Source organism: Aquarana catesbeiana, linkage group LG04 (genome assembly GCF_042186555.1).
Source record: "Aquarana catesbeiana isolate 2022-GZ linkage group LG04, ASM4218655v1, whole genome shotgun sequence".
Classification (NCBI taxonomy): domain Eukaryota; kingdom Metazoa; phylum Chordata; class Amphibia; order Anura; family Ranidae; genus Aquarana; species Aquarana catesbeiana.
Genome location: NC_133327.1, coordinates 472,128,437 through 472,147,684, shown reverse-complemented (window position 1 = coordinate 472,147,684; position 19,248 = coordinate 472,128,437). Strand labels below are relative to the sequence as shown.

At 44.5% G+C, this 19,248-nt stretch overlaps 1 protein-coding gene across 1 annotated transcript in view; it reads left to right on the top strand.

Moving 5' to 3' along the window:
• LOC141140426 (protein unc-93 homolog A-like) overlaps positions 1–19,248 on the top strand; it is an 827,018-nt gene that overhangs the window by 645,828 nt on the left and 161,942 nt on the right. Inside the window, exon 6 of the mRNA XM_073627591.1 lies at positions 2,745–2,880. Within this exon, the coding sequence (XP_073483692.1) occupies positions 2,745–2,880 (136 nt within the window). The remainder of the gene's footprint in view (positions 1–2,744; positions 2,881–19,248) is intronic.

Below are 19,248 nucleotides of genomic sequence, written 5' to 3'. Positions count from 1 at the left end.
TTAAAAAAAATGTATTTGCTTTGGCATATGTATATAAGGGCAGTGCCCAGTCGCCATGCCATTTATTTGACAATCCTTTGCCTATAAGCTTAGAAAATGGTCAATACTGTTCTTTCGATAAACCCTGGTATGTTTGGCTCATCACTACATATTGTATAACATAATTCCATCCAGAGTTGCTAAACAGGGAATTTCACAGTAGTTTATGCATGTACTAGAGAAATGCTCTTGTGCTATCACTTCAAAAAGTAAGAAATTTACTGCAGCAAACACCGATAGGCAAAAATCAGTGACCCTGAAATGAATGAATAATAGTGTGTGGTGCAGCACTGTAGTGAAATGGGTGGTAGATAAGGAAAAAGATGAAGATATCGCAAATGAATAAAACCAATATGAACCACTCTCCTAGTAAGTGCAAAATAATAAAGATGAACTGACATCCACAAATCAAACAAGTACTGTATATAAGTAATAAATCATCTAATGGTAAATGCCATTAAAGTGGATGACAAAAAATATTAATATGAAACATGATGATGTAATTTCATCGTTCCACATTATTATTATTTTGCACTTATTAGAAGAGTGTTTCATATTGGTTTTATTAAGTTGCAATATCTTCATCTTATTCCTTATATTCCTATAGCAGGATTGTGTTAACTCCTATGGATAATAAACTTCTGCCCGACAGAATAAAGCAGCCATGTCAATTCAGCCTGAAATCATACAGCCAGTCGCCTTATTCTTACCCCTCTTATACTGTCTCCCTACATGATGTAGAAATAAACCTCAATCCTTCTGATTGACCATGATATCCACAAGATCAAAACCCTTGAGAATACAGGGGAAGCATGGTGATTCAGTCTGTAATACACAGCACTAAATTTCCTAAGCAGCCACCTTGTCAATCTCACTCAGAAGTTAGAAAACTGTGGAAACATAAAGGAAGACTGAGGTGTCACTAATGCCGTGTGCACATGGGCGGACTTTGACGGACTTTCGACTGACTTTTGATGGGCTTCCAACTGACTTTTGAACAAATGGACTTGCCTACACACGATCACACCAAAGTCCAACGGATTTGTATGTGATGACGTACGACCGGACTAAAATAAGGAAGTTGGTAGCCAGTAGCCAATAGCTGCCCTAGCGTCGGTTTTCGTCTGTCGGACTAGCATACAGATGAGTGGATTTTTTGACCGGACTCGGACATGTTCCAAATCTAAAGTCCGTCTGTTTTTTGACCGAAAAAGTCCGCTACAGGTCCGATGAAGCCCACACATGGTCGGATGCCCGACGGATTCATCCCGTCGGACCAGTCTGGTCGAAAACTCCGCCCATGTGTACACGGCATAAGAGTATCAATATCATAGATTTTGACTGCTTCCCACCCAGGCCATTGTAAAATGATGCCCAAATCGGAGCCCTATTGTTCTGGGTGGATGTCATTTAACGTCCTCCTCACGCGGGCCCAGATCTCCTGCGTGATCTGTCACCTGCTGTGTTCATCAAACATAGTGAATGATCGATCAGTGTACTGGCCCATTGCCGGTACCATGTGATTACTGTGACCAATAACAGCAGTTAATTGTTGTAAACAAGGAATGGCTTTGATTAATTCCATTCAATGTGCACAATTGTGTTGCTAGCCTTACAGACATGACCAATCATAGCTCATCTGTACCATGTGATTAGCTGTGGCCAATCACAGCTAATCACAACAATACAGACTGAATCAATCCATTTCATTCAGTAAAAATGCTTGCTTATAGCAGTGGAATTCACTGATAGAAAGCATCCATAGTGTGTAAAAAAAAACAAACCCTGATCACCTTCCTAGAGTAGCACAGTGTTACTATGGTAACACTGTATTGCTCTAGTCACAGTATTTAAAAAAATATATAAAATAGTTAGGAAGTATGACAGCTGCCATACTCCTGAAAATACAAAGTCCCTGTCTGTCATGCTTATTCAGAGGCTTCATTATTGTCTCAGTCATTGATCCAGGACATAGCTTCACAGCTTAGGATGTGACTTCAAGCCCTTGATCTGCATGCTTGTTTGGGTCAGTGTCTAACAAAGTAATAAATCCAGCGACAGCCAGAAAGGAGATACAGGAAAGAGGCTGAAAGGGTTAATAAAATTGATCCCACAATAACATTTAACCACTGCATCACCACCACCAGGTTAATTGTGCTTCTGCCTACTTTCCTAGAAAACCTTCATTAATTGAATTCTCCTTCCTCCCCTTCCTCCATTGTGAAAAGAAGGGGTAGGCTCACAGATGTAACCAATAAAAGATGGTGGATGGAGCAAATCTTGCCTGAATTAGGCAGTGCCCTTCAAGCAATAATGAGCAACCATTAGATGATTTTTATGAATGCTGGAAAAATTCTGATATATAGTTTTTAAATATGTTATTTTTTTTTCATCTCATAGTAAACTGAATGACACATTCAGCACCTGTTAGACACATTAATGCACAGAGTTGCCAGTGTTAAAAAAAAAGTTTTGATCGGCAAATATGTGTGTTGTGCTGTGTTATGTGAAAACTAAGGAGTCTACAGAAGTTTAAACACAACTTTCACACATTATTTAAACATTTTCCAAATTAATCAAATAAGAAAAATGCAAAAATCCTGGGTAAAAGTTGTGTGAATCTTGTGCGAAAAAAATTAATAGACCCCTAGTGTATTTTAGTTAATGCTCCAAATATACATACTAATAATCACTTTTTTTCACAGTCATATGTGACCTGTATATTGGGACTAAAATATGTGGGCTTTGTAATTATCTGTTTTGGTGTTACCAACTCAATTTGTGCGGTCATCTTTGGAAAAGTTGCTCAATATACTGGAAGGGTTCCATTATTTCTTCTTGGTAAGTATAATGTCCTTTTGGCTATTATACAACATTGTAACTATATGAAACAACATGATGTATCAAAGGAAGGGATAGAATACAAATGGCTAAAATAATCTAAAGCTGTCACTTCAGACACATTTAACTTGTGTATCCTTTGATTTTATATACTGCCATGTGAAATGTGTATGTGAGAGTAAAAGCACTCAGCTAAAGAGCTGCACTGAGTTCCTGTAAGCCTGCATTTAGAGGGTCAGGGGTCCTGCATTCTGACAGGACAGCCAATGCAGTATGAAAACGCCTCCTACAAGCTTTAACCAGGCACTGATAGAAGTCACAAGACTGCTATATACTGCTGATGAAAAAAGGTATATAGCAGTTTATATTTACTAAAATGATTGCATTTTCATGTTCTGTGTACTGTGGGAGATATAGATATAGTGAATGCAGGGTCCTGGGTTTAGTAACACTTTAACACAGGAGATACAGTATATCAAGATGTCATGTACACATATGGACCCTTGTATAGTAACGACTTAAGTACTAGGGAAAAAAACACATCCATATTATGGACTCAAGAGACCACCTTTATATTGAAAATCATATATACAACAAAAAAGGAAAGTAAGCTAACCCCTTGCACACTTTGCAGATACAGCACAGGTGATTATTTAAATATACAATCCTTTTGTTGCTATAAACTTGTATACTTTGGATCACTGGATGACACCTGCTATGGTGGATAGCACTATTTCTTGCAAGCTATATCTTCTATGAGAATGATCAATATAAGATCTGTTTGGCTTGATGAATAATTTGGTGGTTTTGCTCTTCAGCAACCTCAATTGACTGTATTAAGCTGGTGGTCTATGTATGCATATGTGTTGTATTGAGAACAAAAGGATTTGCATTTGGACAGATATTCAAAATCACTAATAAATCATACATAGACATAAAACCTGGAGCTGGTGTCCTTGGAATATTTATAGCACCACAAATTAAAGTTTTGGTGTTTATTTAAAAAAAATAACAAACATGTTATACTTACCTGTTCTGTGCAGTGGTTTTGCACAGATCAGCCCCGATCCTTCTCTTCTCAGGTCCCACGTTGGCACTCCTGGCCCCTCCCTCCTGCCGAGTTCCCCCACAGCAAGCAGCTTGCTGTGTGGGCACCTGAGCTGAGCCGCTGCTCTTTGTGTCCATTCACACATGGAGCCGTGGCTCGGCCCCGCACCCTCCGTCTCCTGATTGGCTCACTGGCTGTGATTGACAGCCAGTGAGCCAATTGACAGCCAGGTCCAATCAGGAGTGTGAGTCCCCAGAGAGGCAAGGCTCTTGTGGACATCACAGGGTCAAAAGGGGGCTCAGGTAAGTATTAAGGGGGGCTGCTGCACACAGAAGGTTTTCTACCTTCATGCATAGAGTGGATGAAGGTTAAAAACCTTGTGTAGCACCCTCTAGTGTGCTAGGAGTGATAGTACACATTTGAACGAGTAGGTAAATTTCCAGGCTTGGCTGGCAGCCAAGCCTGGGTGTGTTTTTGATCTGGGCTGGGAGTGGCTCAGGGTAGTACTGGGTGACTCAAAGGTAGTATCACCAGGACCTCCCACTTTTTTTCCAGATTGTTCTGATGTTTTTTGGAAAGAGAGGTGGAGAGGGAAGGTGGAGCTGCCTTGGGTATTCTGAGGAGCCCTGACCAATCCCCAATCTGGACTGGCAGGGGGCAGGCCTCAAGAAATCATGAAAACCCAGGCTCAGCCCAGCTGGAAAGGAGTTGATCGGGTGGAAGATGGAGATGGAGTGTTAGGCTGTCAGGGCCTTTGAGGGAGCTCCCTAGTCTGGGGGCAGTGACCTTGGGCCTGGGCACAGATGGGACCCTTTTAAACCTACAGAGATGTCCTGACCAGGAGGCACAGGAGGAGCAAGAGAGCATAGAGAGCATGGAGCAAATACGGTGTGACATGCAATGACCGCCATTTTATTATCTAGGGTGTCTGAAAAAAATATATAATGTTTGGGATTCTAAGTAAATTTCTAGCCAAAAAATGATTTTAACTTGTAAACACCAAGTCTGAAAAATAGGCCCGGTCCTTAAGTGGTTAAAATGGCTCCTTTGTGTGCTTGTGTGTGGCTGTGTAAGTGTGTGTCAGTAAGGAGAATGCTGACCTGGCCTCATGTGTTAACTTAAGTAAGGCCATTCTTTTGTTTCAACATTCGTGCCTAGACTAACCACTCCCATATAACCTCCCAGCAAAGGTGGGGGTTTGTTCTGTAACTTGAGGTTTCTCTCTCTGGCTAGCCTAATAACCATCGGACAGGAAGCAAGTTGGGTGAGGGGCAAATTGTCAGAGTGAGATATAGAAAAGCACAGGCACCCAATTAATCACATAATAGTCATAACAAGGTATATATTACATAGGATACATTTAAGAAAATATAAACTTGAAACCATCAATCATTATATCTTGACAGGCTTTCTAGAATTAAGGCTCAGTTACAAGATAATTCACATCTGTTATTGCTTATCTCAAAACCCTTCACACACAGACATTTAATTAGAGGGATGACATTAGCCTAGGAACTACTTAAGACCAAATTAAAATTTAGGTATTAAAAATAAAACATTCCCCTCTGAATTATAATCATATTTTATATATTTTTTTTGTTTACAAACTATTTTATTCATAGAAAATGGTGGTACATGTAAATACAGATCATCACATATTTTATTATTTTAAATCATTCATACACCATTTATGTCACATACTCTCAGGTTTTGATCTAATAATTCCAAATTTTTTATCATCTGCAGCTGAGTCAGCAAAACCAGAAACCATTTTTCTTTTAAGCATATTTTGCAGCAGATCATCTCCTTTTCTGCTTTCATTTCTAATTCGCTTATATAATTTTTTTCATTCTAAACATTAAGCATAACTGAAATATAATGCATAAAATAATAATGACAAATATAATAACTATAGGATGCAATAAAATATTTCCTGCTATAGAAAGCAATTGAAGTTTTTCCCCACATTGATATATTATGTCTGAATTTTGACCACTATGAATGACCTGAAAATTCAGATTACTCATGTTCTATTTCCTGCAAATTTCATTGTTCATGTTTAAACAATATTTCTGTATTCTGGTGTTCATTCGATAAAGCTATTAATAAACCTTTGTCTTTGTGAATTACATTTTCCTAATCTTCCCAAGGGAATTTATCTATCTGAGATATATTGCACTGTATGGGAAGAGCACTTATTTTTTTATAAGCATATTTGTTAAATTCATTTTTCCCTCACCGTCTTTCAGGACAACCACATTGAGAGACCTTGGCTCCTCCTCTTCCTTGGAAACAATGCGCCAGCCCCCATAAATTTACAACTCCCCCTGCCAGCCTCAGTTATTTGTGTTTCCCCTGGTGGGGAGACACTGCGCTAGGAACCAGGCCTAGGCAGTCAGGGAGACTGGGGGCTGTATTTCTAGAAAGTCCCTAACCAGGAGACAGGGGTTCTCTGGGGCAGCGGCAGGCTACTTACCAGCCGCATCTCGTCCGCCTCCCCCACTTCACCGAGCGCTGGTGGAAGTCTGGGGGGGCCCTCTTTCACAGCAACAGGGCTGTTTGCAGGAGGCATCTCTGTCCCCCCTGTACAGCATACAGGTCGCAGTGGAGCCGAGTGGGCCAGACGGCGGGTGACGTCATTTCCGGAAGGGGGGCGGATGTGCATCCTTTGACCCACGACTTTCGGTTCCGGGTCGCACTGCACTGATAGAGGGCCGGGCACAGGCTGGAGAGGAGTTGTTTCACTGCACAGGCGGTGTGAAGACTCCACAGGCCGACCACCAGCATGTCAGTAGCAGATGCTCAGACGGTGCTCAGCGATGCCAGCTCCAGCAAGCCTAAGGTAAGGGTACCCTGGGGAAGGGTTCCCCCTCTACCTAGGCTCTCCCTCCCCCCTTATGGTTCCTGTAGTGGGGGGAGGGGAAGGAACCCCTCTAGGTGGACAGAGGGGGGGAGACCAGGTCCCTCATTTTTGAGGAGGAACTTGACTCTCCCCATGGTTGTATTTCTGTGTGAGATTTGTGGGGATATTGATTGGTGTTTGTTTTTTCAATGTTTTTTAGAAATCTTCTGAGAACCCCCCCCCCCACATAGCTCTAAGAGAAAATGTGCCTCCTGTAGGGATACCCTAGGGGAGAAAAGAACTGAGGCTGGCAGGGGGAGGTGTAAATTTATGGGGGCTGGCGCAGTGTTTCCAAGGAAGAGGAGGAGCCAAGGTCTCTCAATGTGGCTGTCCTAAAAGACTACTGGAAAAGACGTTACCGGTAAGCATAACTTTTAATTTTCTATACAATACAACCTTTGACTTAAGTTTTCTGTATGCCCTTTCTGTATATGTCACGATTTGAAAACAGATATTTTTTTATCTACAAGGGTATTTAACTCAGAGGTAGTTTTAACTTTTTCTATTCTTACTGAACATAAAGTTTGATTATGGTAAGAAGAATGAAATATAACTCTGTCTTGATTAGGTCAACAGATAACTTTAGACTGGAATTTTAAACATGATGACAGATCTAATTGTTTTAATTCAAAATGATCACGGTTAAACACAAAATCTGTATACTGTAATCTATAATATAGTAATTGTGGATTGCTAGCAGGTAATCCTAAAACAGTAATTGGAAAAAAAAGTTTTTTCCCTGCTAAAGGAATTATAGAAGAACTAAAACATAAATTCTGATTACAACCTATCCATTTATTTACCCATAAATCTGTATGATTTATTGCATATTCATATTCTCAGGGCAAATTTTGCAAAATACCAAGAGCAGTTAATCCACTCTGAAATGCTTGTGCAATTATTTTAAAATTAGTGCATTATCCCGTCTGAATCTCTAAGCATACTCTGGCTATATGAGAATGTTGCTCACTTGTCATTAGATTAAGAGTAATATTTTGTATATGTAATATAGATGGCTATTGGCTATACATTAGCTATTTTAATAACCATATCGTCTAATATCTGATTTAAATGTATTCGTATTGTAATACTGTTACTTCCCACTAAACCAACTGTCTCGAGATCAGACTTTAAAGTGTTAATATCCATACTATTTGTTATACTTTCAATAGTGCCAACTCCTCCTAAAATACCTTCAACAATACCATGCTTATTTCTGTTAGGATTCTTAATATTGTTGGAAAAGAACAACAGCATGTAATGTAAAGTCGCTTATATAAACTGACAATATATATACAGTATGCATTATACCTTTCTACCCAGCAGGTGGCACTGCAGTGTTATAGTGTGTTATTCTATGGTAATGTAATAACAGGATGTTCTGTCTATGTTAAGTGCATGTACTCGTATATTGCTGTTTGCTGTGTCATGTTTCTCCATTCTGTAAGACATGCATTGCTAATCCTCCATAAAAGTAAATTATTCTCTGCATACAACAAGCTTCCAAGCGCATGAATCTTTAACCTGCTAGGTTATGGGCCCAAGCACACCCAGCAGCATACCCAGCAGGCACCCAGGCACCCCAGGCATTGGAGAGGATACTACAAGCCCAGCAGGCACTGGAAAATAATTCTGCATGTCTGTGAGTACTGTATACAAGCTGATGAAACATGGCAAGTGGTTCAGATGTGAAGGAATGTGAAGGAAGTTTGCAATAGGAAAGCTGAATAATGCCAATTACCAGCTATGGAAGTTTAAACTACAAATGTTTCTTAGCAAGGATGACTTGTGGCAAGTGCTGAACTCAGACAGACCCACAAACGGAGAGACAGAGGAATGGGATAGGAAGGATAGACAAGCAAAAGTGATTATAAGCTTGCTAGGGGAAGGTGACCAGCTTATCCACATAAGAAAAGAGAAAACAACCAAAGTTATGTGGACTAGATTACAGAAACTGCATGAGCGTTCAAGTCTAAACAACAAGCTGTTTCTACTAAGAAAGCTTTACAAGATGAGACTATAAGAAGGCCAACAAATGTGTAACCACATGAATGCTATGCTAGAGATCATAAAGCAGCTGCGTGCCATCGGAAAGGACATCAAAGATAATCATATTGTTGCCCTGCTCCTCTGCAGCCTTTCAGAGACATATGCTGCTCTTATTAACACTTTAGAAACCAGACCAGAGCAGGAACTAACTGTCACATACCTGGTGGAGATCAAGCTGTAGAGAGGGCTTCTCTTGCACCTCCTGTCCAACGCCCCTGATAGAGATGACAGGGAGGGAAGGACGCAGAGTGGGACGAGGGCCGGTTTAGCAGGTGACACCAGTTGAGGCTTGACAGGAACCCGATGGCCGTAGATCACTGGACAGGTACTGGAAACTGGAACACTGTGTCGCTGGATCAGCAGGCAGAAGCACTGCTGGAACATAAGCCAGGGGGTCATCAACAGCCAGGCAGAGCAGGTACAGGAACGTGAGACTGAAGCGGAGACAGGATACAGGCCGTGTTCGGTACACAATCGGCAGCGAGGTACAGGAGCATGAAACAGGAACAGAGTCAAACACAAGCCAAGGTCACAGGTAGGCAGGGGGAAGTCCAAAGGAAGGTACAGGGGAAGCCTGGTCAAACACAGGTAACTGGAACAGATCAAGGCACAGGTTAACAGGAACAAGCTGAAAGACCACTCAGCAATGTGTGTGTGTGTGTCAGGAAATGTTCCATCCGCTGGTAATATCTGTCATTTGGCATGCAGTACTGAGGTCCACCAGCAGTTGTCTCCTGGCAGTTTGGAACTGTCAGGAGAGCTTTTCCCTGTTGATGTTATGTCATCTTTGGGCCGCAGTACTGGTGTCCACCAGCGGATGGATCCTGGCAGTGTGGAGCAGACAGTACCTCCTACAATCCGGTGTCACTTGAGGCCAATTACAGGCCTATAAATACCTGGCAAGCACTCACATGTTTGCCTTGGTTTCTTCATTGCGACCTGACCTGCTAGCTTGTGATCTGATCCTGATTCTGAACCTGTTCCTGTGCCCTGAACCTGTGACCCGTGTTTCTGATCCTGTCTCCCTGTCCCGATCCCCATCCTGTCCCACCTGTTACCTTGCATCCCTGCCTGCAGTCTGATCCATCCATCCTCTCCCTGTCCTGTGTTCCATACCCCATCTGCTGATCTCCCCGTGTATGACCTTGGCCTGGCTTACGTTTATGTCTCTGGGACATCCCCTGTCCATCTGCTGATCTGCTGTGTATGACCCTGGCCTGGCTATTGTTTATGATCCTGGTATTTCCCATTTATTGTACTTATCTATCTGTTGTTATTTGTGGGTCTCTGTCTGTGGTTGGTTATTGCACTGTGTCATATTGGAGGTGGTTATACTATATTATTCACTTACTTTAATAAATTATTATATTTTCACTTATATACGTTTTGGTGTCCTCTGTTGCAGATCACACAGTTCTGGTCACACCTGTTCAAGACAGTAAACTAAGGCCATCTCTGACCAGAAGTGACTGTGCATAGGAACCATTGTAGTGCTGTTACTGCTACTAAAATGCAATCAGAAACAGTTGTTCTCCTTGCCTCACTGGTGTTGGAGGATAACAATTACTGTTCTCTGGTATTGAAAGAGTGGGTCAGGGATCAGCTCCTGGAGTGTATCCATCTGGCCAATTCTCTGGTTGATCAGGGTAGATTACTGTTTAAAAACGTTCAGCCCCTGATACAGGTGTGTCCTGAGCTAGCCTTGTCTAGCAGTCCTAAAGGAAATGACGATTTTTCTCCCCCCTTCAGTAGTGATCAGGTGGAGTCTCTGGTATGGCTGTTGGAGGATGATGCTGTATACTTTCTGGAGCATTATTCAGCTTGTCCTAAACAGGTGCTAGTGGATTGTATAGATTCGGTGCAGTCCCTGGTTAGACAGGCAGTATGTGAACCCACGTTTGTTCAACCTGTACTACAGACATGGTCAGACTTATTATTTCCATCAGCTCTTCACAACCCGGACCTGATATTAGATACCTGCCTGCCCAGGAGTCTTTTTCTCCTTAACCCATGGCAACCTCTGTTTCAGCCCAATATACCCTGCTTCCCACCAAATATCAATACCCTGTCTCTACCCGCTGCACTTATCCTGCCTTTAACCCACCTGCCTCTTCTCTGCTACCTACAACTTCCCCACAAGAACTTCCTCTGGCCACTGTTCCCTTTTCCTTGTCATATCCCAGCCCTTCTCTTCAGTACGCCTCACCTCCTACCTACAGTCCTGCAGTCACCTGCAGATCTCCAGCAGTTAAGCCAAAGAAGAAACAGAAGTTCTTTCCAACCCAAACGATCCTGCCAGTAACCCAACCTGCCTCCACACCAACCAACCTGCTCCAGTCTGCTTGCATGCCAGCTGAACCTGATAACCCATCTGATTCTGCCTGCTAACCAGCCAGTGTCTCAGCCTGATGTGTTCCTGTCTGCTGCCCAGCCTGATGTGTTCCTGTCTGCTGCCCAGCCTGATGTGCCACCATCCGCTGCCCAGCCTGATGTTCCACCGTCCGCTGCCCAGCCTGATGTTCCACCGTCCGCTGCCCAGCCTGATGTGCCACCGTCCGCTGCCCAGCCTGATGTGTCACCGTCAGCTGCCCAGCCTGATGTGCTCCTGTCCACTGCCCAGCCTGATGTGCTCCTATCCGCTGCCCAGCCTGATGTGTTCCTGTCTGCTGCCCAGCCTGAGGTGCTCCTGTCTGCTGCCCAGCCTGAGGTGCTCCTGTCCGCTGCCCAGCCTGAGGTGCTCCTGTCCGCTGCCCAGCCTGATGTGCCAGTGTCTGCTACTCAGCCTGTTGTACCAATGCCTGTGCCTGCTGTCCAGTTTGAGGTCCCAGTGCCTGCTGCTCAGTCTGACATCCCAGTGTCCATGTTCCAGTCTGACACTCCAGTGACTACTACCCAGTCCGATGTACCTGTTGTTCAGCCTGTTGTGCCAGTACCTGCTGTTCTGCCTGTTGTGCCAGCACCTGTACCTGCTGCCCAGTCTGAGATTACAGTATTGGCTGCCCAGTTTGAAGTTTCAGTACCTGCTATCCAGTCTGACGCACCCGTTGTTCAGCCTGTTGTGCCAGCACCTGTTGTTCTGCCTGATGTGCCAGTGCCTGTGTCTGCTGCCCAGTCTGAAGGTCCAGTACCTGCTGCCTGGTCTGATGTCTCGGTACCCGCTGTCCAGTCCGATGAGCCTGCCTTCCAGTCTGATGTGCCCGCTTCCCAGTCTGATGTGCCCGCTTTCCAGCCTGATGTGCCCGCTTCCCAGTCTAATGTGCCCACCTTCCAGCCTGATGTCTCGGTGCTTGCTTTCCAGCCTGGTGTCTCGTTGCCTGCCTTCCAGCCTGATGTCTTGAAATTAGTATCTCAGCCTGAAGTTTCGGTGCCTGTGTCTCAGCCTGAAGTTTCAGTGCCCGTGTCTCAGCCTGAAGTTTTGGTGCCCATTACCCAGTCTGCTGAACCGGTGCCCGTTACCCAGTCTGCTGAACTGGTGCCCGTTACCCAGTCTGCTGAACCGGTGCCCCTTACCCAGTCTGCTGAACCGGTGCCCATTATCCAGTCTGCTGAAATGGCATCCATCACTCGGCCTGTTAAACCAGTACCTGTTATTTGGCTTGCCGGACCAGTGCCCAGTGTCCAGCTTGCTGAGCCGGGGCCCGTTACCCAGCCCACTGGCCCGGGGCCCGTTACTCAGCTTGCTGAGCCGGTGCCTGTGATCCAGCCTGCCCTTACGGTGCTTGCTGTTAGGCCTAATGTTCCAGAGCCTGCTGCCCAGCTCGAGGACCCGGAGCCTGCTGCCCAGCTCGAGGACCCAGAGCCCGCTGTCTGCCCTGATGTGCCTGCTGTCTGCCCTGAGGTGCCTGATGCCCAGCTTGAAGTGCCTGTTGCCCAGCCTGACGTACCCCCATCTGTTGTTCTGTTTGATGCCATAGACTATGGACAATTACAACCAGTTGGAGCATCCGGAGGTGGCTCCTTTGAGGGGGGTACTGTCAGGAAATGTTCCATCTGCTGGTAATATCTGTCATTTGGCATGCAGTACTGAGGTCCACCAGCAGGTGTCTCCAGACAGTTTGGAACTGTCAGGAGAGCTTTTCCCTGCTGATGTTATGTCATCTTTGGGCCGCAGTACTGGCGTCCACCAGCGGATGGATCCTGGCAGTGTGGAGCAGACAGTACCTCCTACAATCAGGTGACTATAAATACCCGGCACGCAATCACATGTTTGCCTTTGTTTCTTCATTGCGACCTGACCTGCTAGCTTGTGATCTGATCCTGATTCTGAACCTGTTCCTGTGCCCTGAACCTGTGACCCGTGTTTCTGATCCTGTCTCCCTGTCCCGATCCCCATCCTGTCCCACCTGTTACCTTGCATCCCTGCCTGCAGTCTGATCCATCCATCCTCTCCCTGTCCTGTGTTCCATACCCCATCTGCTGATCTCCCTGTGTATGACCTTGGCCTGGCTTACGTTTATGTCTCTGGAACATCCCCTGTCCATCTGCTGATCTGCTGTGTATGACCCTGGCCTGGCTATTGTTTATGATCCTGGTATTTCCCATTTATTGTACTTATCTGTCTGTTGTTATTTGTGGGTCTCTGTCTGTGATTGGTTATTGCATTGTGTCATATTGGAGGTGGTTATACTATATTATTCACTTACTTTAATAAATTATTATATTTTCACTCATATACGTTTTGGTGTCCTCTGTCGCAGATCACACAGTTCTGGTCACACCTGTTCATGACAGTGTGTCATTGCTTCGTTTAAATAGGCTGACTGGCATCAGTGTGTGCATGTGTGTGCACACGCGTGCCTGCACGCTTACGGATGCGCCAATACATGCTTCTCCTTGTGCATACCCTGGTATGCCCGCACCTGTGTGCTTCTCTTACATTGCCCCCCCCCCCCCCCCCGGGCAACCTCCGGATGCCCATTTGTAATATTTTATCGGGGTGAGCCTGGAAATATGCCCGTATTAGTCTCTTGGCATGGAGATTGGATTCTGGTTCCCAGGAGTTATCTTATGGTCTGTAGCCTTTCCATTCAATTAATTACTGGATGGGGTTCCTTCTTTTCCTACAATCCACAATTATCTCGACCTCATATTCCTCATTACCGTCAATTATTGTAGGTGCTGGTGGACCTAACTCACGACCAGGGAATGGGTCTAGCTTTGCGGTTTTTAGCAAGGATACATGAAAAACAGTGTGGAATTTGTAAGTCTCTGGGAGTACAAGTTCGTAGGCTGCTGGGTTAATTTGTCTCTTAACTGGAAATGGACCGATATATCAAGTTCCTAGCTTCTTAGATGGCCATGACAATTTTAAGTTGGCAGTGGGTAACCAAACCTTGTCTCCTATTTGAAACTCCTCTTCTTTTTCTGTCAAAACATTTTTTATTGTCCCATTGAGCCTTGGAAATGGCATTTTGCAATACTTTGTTATTTGACTGAAGAGCACTTATTCTTTCTTGGACTGTGGGGATCGAGGAATCAGGCAAGATGTCGGGTATGAAGACAGGAAGTACCCATAATTTGCAAATAGTGGGGCTTGCCCTGTAGCCGAATGAATCGTATCATTGTATGCACATTCTGCCAGGGGTAACAGTGATGCCCAGTCATCTTGGGCAAAGGATGAGAAGCACTGAAGGTACTGTTCCAGAGTCTGATTTGTTCGCTCTGTTTGGTCATTCGTCTGTGGGTGATTGGCTGATGAGAAACAAGTTTCGATCTTTAGTATCCTGCAAAGATCTTTCCAGAATCTGGACGTGAATTGTACTCCTCAATCGGAAGTGATGCTGCTCGGTACCCCATGAAACCTAACCATATCCTTGATAAAGGTATGAGCGGTCTCTGTTGCTGAGGAGGTTCCTAATATAGAAATGAAATGGGCCATGTTCATTAATCAGTCAATGATCACGAAGATGGTAGTGAACCCTTCGGATGGGGGAAGTTCAACAATAAAATCCATTTTGATCATTTCCCAGGGTCTCTTGGGAATAGGCAAAGTTCTTAACAGACCCCAAGCCTAGTTCTATGGTCTTGGTTACCCCAAAATTTCCTGCCAAGGGATGATCATGACACAAGCTAAGGATCTTGGGGTGCAGACTTGGGGGTACAAACACCTTTTGGTTGTGCAGAAATAATCCCTCTTGTTCCTGGAGGCAAATACCTGGTGGCAGAACATCCCTTGTGGATGCTTGTTTAAGCTGGGTAAATAGATCTACTTGTAGTAGCAGGAAACTTTGGGTCGGCAGGATTGTGTCTGCTTGGTGGTGTTCTGCTCCTTCCTCTAGGTACATGCGGGATAGCACATCAGGATTGACATTCTTGGAACCCGGTCTGTAGGTGATATGGAAGGAGAAGCGGGAGCAGAATAGTGCCCATCTGGCTTGATGAGGTCTTAGTCGTTTGGCTGTCCTGAGATACTTGAGATTTTTGTGATCAATAAAGATCAAAATGCGGTGAGCTGCTCCTTCCAGCAAGAAACACCATTCTTCCAGGGCTGTCTTAATGGCCAGTAACTCCTGATCTCCCACGTCGTTATTCCTTTCTGCAGGGCTGAGTTTCCTAGAGAAGAAAGCAATGGGATGTAACAGAGACTTCGTTCTTTGGCACTGTGACAGGACGGAACCCATGGAATTCTCTGAAGCATCCACCTCGGGGACATACTACTGGAAACGGGTATTCTGTTTTGTCAGCTGGGTAACAGGAGAAATTATAGCAGAAAGTTCTTAATAAACTTAAAAGTTGGCAAATCCTATGAACCTCTGTGTGCCCTTTCTGCCTGTAGGAGTGGGCTATTCGAGGATAGTTCTGACCTTCTGGGGATCTATGGAAATACCTGAAGTGGAAATGATAAGGCCCAAGAAATGAATCATCTCTTTTCAAATTCACACTTCTCGGCCTATGTTTATAGTCCATGATCTCTTAATCGGCCGAGAACCTTTTTAACATGTTCATGGTGTGCTGTGATGGAAGTAGAGAAGATGAGGATATTGTCTAGGTATATAATCAGGAAAAGATCAAGAAAGTCCCTGAAAATATAATTGATGAAATGCTGAAATGTTGCTGGAGCATTGCACAATCCAAAGGGGATAACGAGGTATTCATAATGTCCGAATCTAGTGCAGAAGGCCGTCTTCCATTCATCCCCTTCACAGATCTACACTAGATTATAGGCGCCTCGTAAGTCAAGCTTCGGAAATATAGTAGAGGTTTTGAAACGTTGAAATAGTTCTTGAACCAGGGGCAAAGGATAACTGTTTTCCACGGTAATTTTTTTAAAATTCCCGGTAATCAACACAGGGACGCAGGGTATGATCCTTCTTTTCAACAAAGAAGATTCCAGCACCCGTGGGGGACATGGAAAGCCAGATGAAGCCCTTCTCCAGGTTGTCATCAATGTACTGACGTAATGCTTTGAGTTCTACTTCGGAAAGAGAGAAGATGCACTGGAAATGTATTTCAACACCTGATAAAAGTTAAATTGGGCAGTCATACGGGCGGCGAGGTGGCAGGATGTCTGCTTTCTGTTTATCGAAGACCTCCAGGAATTCATGATACGCTGCAGGTATGAGCTGTGACACAGGAGAGTCAGTATGTATGCCCAGATAGGGTGCAGGTCCCATAGGAATGGGGTGAAGGCAGGATTGCTGGCAGTAGGTGGATGGAAAGGTCATTTCTCCTGATGCCCAGTTTATCTGTGGATTGTGGGCTTGTAACCAGGGGATGCCCAGGATAATGGGAAACAGAGGAGACGGAATAATGTCCAGGCGTAAATATTCCCGATGACCAATATCGGATACAGCCAGCAGCTGGCAAGCCTCATGCGTTATAGGCACAGACTTGAGACGGGATACTGGTACTGTTCTATTCCATTAGCTGATGGGCCCAAGACTTTGATTCTCCGAGAAGAAAGGATATGGTGGTTTTAAGTGAGAAAGTTCTTGGCTGCAAGGCAAAGTAAAGTTCACAAGAGTTCCTAAATGCCCGGAACTTGTGCCGGTCGCCTGAAAATCACTCTGGTGCAGGAACTCGGGGTTGCGGTGGTGCCATAGTTCCTGTGAATGCGGGAGCAGTCTGTTCAGACGTGGAATGGCCAGGTGCGGTAGCAGGTGCTGAAGTTGCTGAGGTGAAGGCCGTGGATTGGATGCGACCCTCCAGCTGGAGGTAGCTTACTTGCAGGGTGCTGACTGTCTGGGTAAGGGAGGCAAGTTGCTGGCATAGCATCTCCAGAAGCGAAGCCCCTCTCTCCGACATCTGGCTGAGTGGTACTGTCATGTACCTGGTGGAGATCGAGCTGTAGAGAGGGCTTCTCTTGCACCTCCTGTCCAACACCCTTGATAGAGATGACAGGGAGCGAAGGACGCAGAGTGGGACGAGGGCCGGTTTAGCAGGTGACACCAGCTGAGGCTTGACAGGAACCCGGTGACCGTAGATCACCGGACAGGTACTGGAAACTGGAACACCGTGTCGCTGGATCAGTAGGCAGAAGCGTTGCTGGAACACAAGCCAGGGGGTCATCAACACCCGGACAGAGCAGGTACAGGAACGTGAGGCTGGAGCGGAGACAGGATACAGGCCGGGTTCCGTACACAATCGGGAAGCGAGGTACAGAAGCATGAGACAGGGCAGAGTCAAACACAAGCCAAGGTCACAGGTAGGCAGGCAGAAGTCCAAAGAAAGGTACAGGGGAAGCCGGGTCAAACACAAGTAACTGGAACAGATTAAGGCACGGGTTAACAGGAACAAGCTGAAAGACCACTCAGCAATGTGTGTGTGTCATTGCTTGGTTTAAATAGGCTCACGCATGCGCCAATACATGCTTCTCCTTGTGCACACCCTGGTATGCCCGCGTCTGCGCGCCAATGCGCACTTGTCAACCTGTCTTCTCTTACACTAACAATAGAATATGTCAAAGGGAAATAATCGATGAATATGACAGAAGAAAAGAAAATATGCACCATGATGACAAAGCTCTTAAGATGCACATAGGCACAAAGCACAACAAAGAAAGCAGAGCCTGTTCTCGCTGTAAAAGGACCGGTCACTTAAAAAAAGAATGTTCTATCTTGAAAGCAGCAAAAGCTAAAGCTTTCCACAAAAGAAAGAGCCAAAGCAGCCACCCAGCCAAGTGGCCGTTGCATAGACTCAGGACTAGCAATGAGACCTTCTTCACAAACATTGATTACAGTGCAAAAGACACAATTTTCCTAGCAAATGGGAAAAACATCACAGCAGAAGGTAAGGGCCAGGGCTTCCTGAACTGCATTACACCACAAGTAGGCAAGCAAAGTATCCTTGTAAAGAAAGTGCTGTATGTTTCACAACTAGAAGGCAGCCTTCGATCAGTCATTCTATCTGTGACTGCCGATGCCTTCTATCAGTGAAAGGTCTTGCAAACATTGGTCTCACAGTTAAGTTCCAATGTGATGAATGTACATTTCAGAATAATAAGCAATTCCTTGCAACATGAAAACTGGATGATCATTTATACAGGCTCTTCACCACAGACCAGCAAGCCAATATAGTCTCTAAAAACCTACACAGCAAATGTATTCACTTATGGCACAGGCGGCTGGGACATAGAAATCCAGAAGCTATACAGGACATTATAACGAGAGGTTTAACAGAAGATTTGACAATAATACCTTGCAAAGTGTTCATGAAATGCAAGTGCTGTATTGAAGCAAAAGCCACACGCGCTCCCCTTCCACAAGAGTCTCAAAGAAAAACTACCCACCCCCTGCAGCTCATACACAGTGATATATACAGTGCAATGAAAACTCCCATGTCAGGCGGGAACAGATATCTACTGACTCTCATAGATGATTATTCCAGTACACAACAACAGAAATTTTAAGAGTTCATGGTCATGTCTAGCAACAAATTCCAACGCAAACCAGGAATAATACGCACCGACAATGGAGGAGAATACATAAGCAAAGAAGTGGTCTCATATCTGAAGAGACAAGGAGTAGTAAACCAGACAACCACAGCATACGCTCCTGAACAAAATAGTGTAGCAGAAAGGAAAAAATCGCACTTTTACAAAAATGGAGTGGGAGTGCTGTTATCCTTTGATTCTGGCGTCTGCTTTGGTTTTCTTGATTTTCTATTCTGTAGACATGTGCATTTCGTTTCGTTCCAAATCGAAATTCAGGCGAATTTTTCATTATTCGAAAATTCGGATGCATCCGAATTTCCGAATTACAAAAGTGATGAATTTAAACAAATCAGAAAAAAGCGAACGAATTTGAATCGAATTTGAAAACATATTCGAATTTGAAAACATATTTGAATCGAAGTCGAAAACATATTCAAATCGAATTCGAAAACATAATCAAATTCAAAAACAAATTTGAATCGAATGTGAAAACAATAG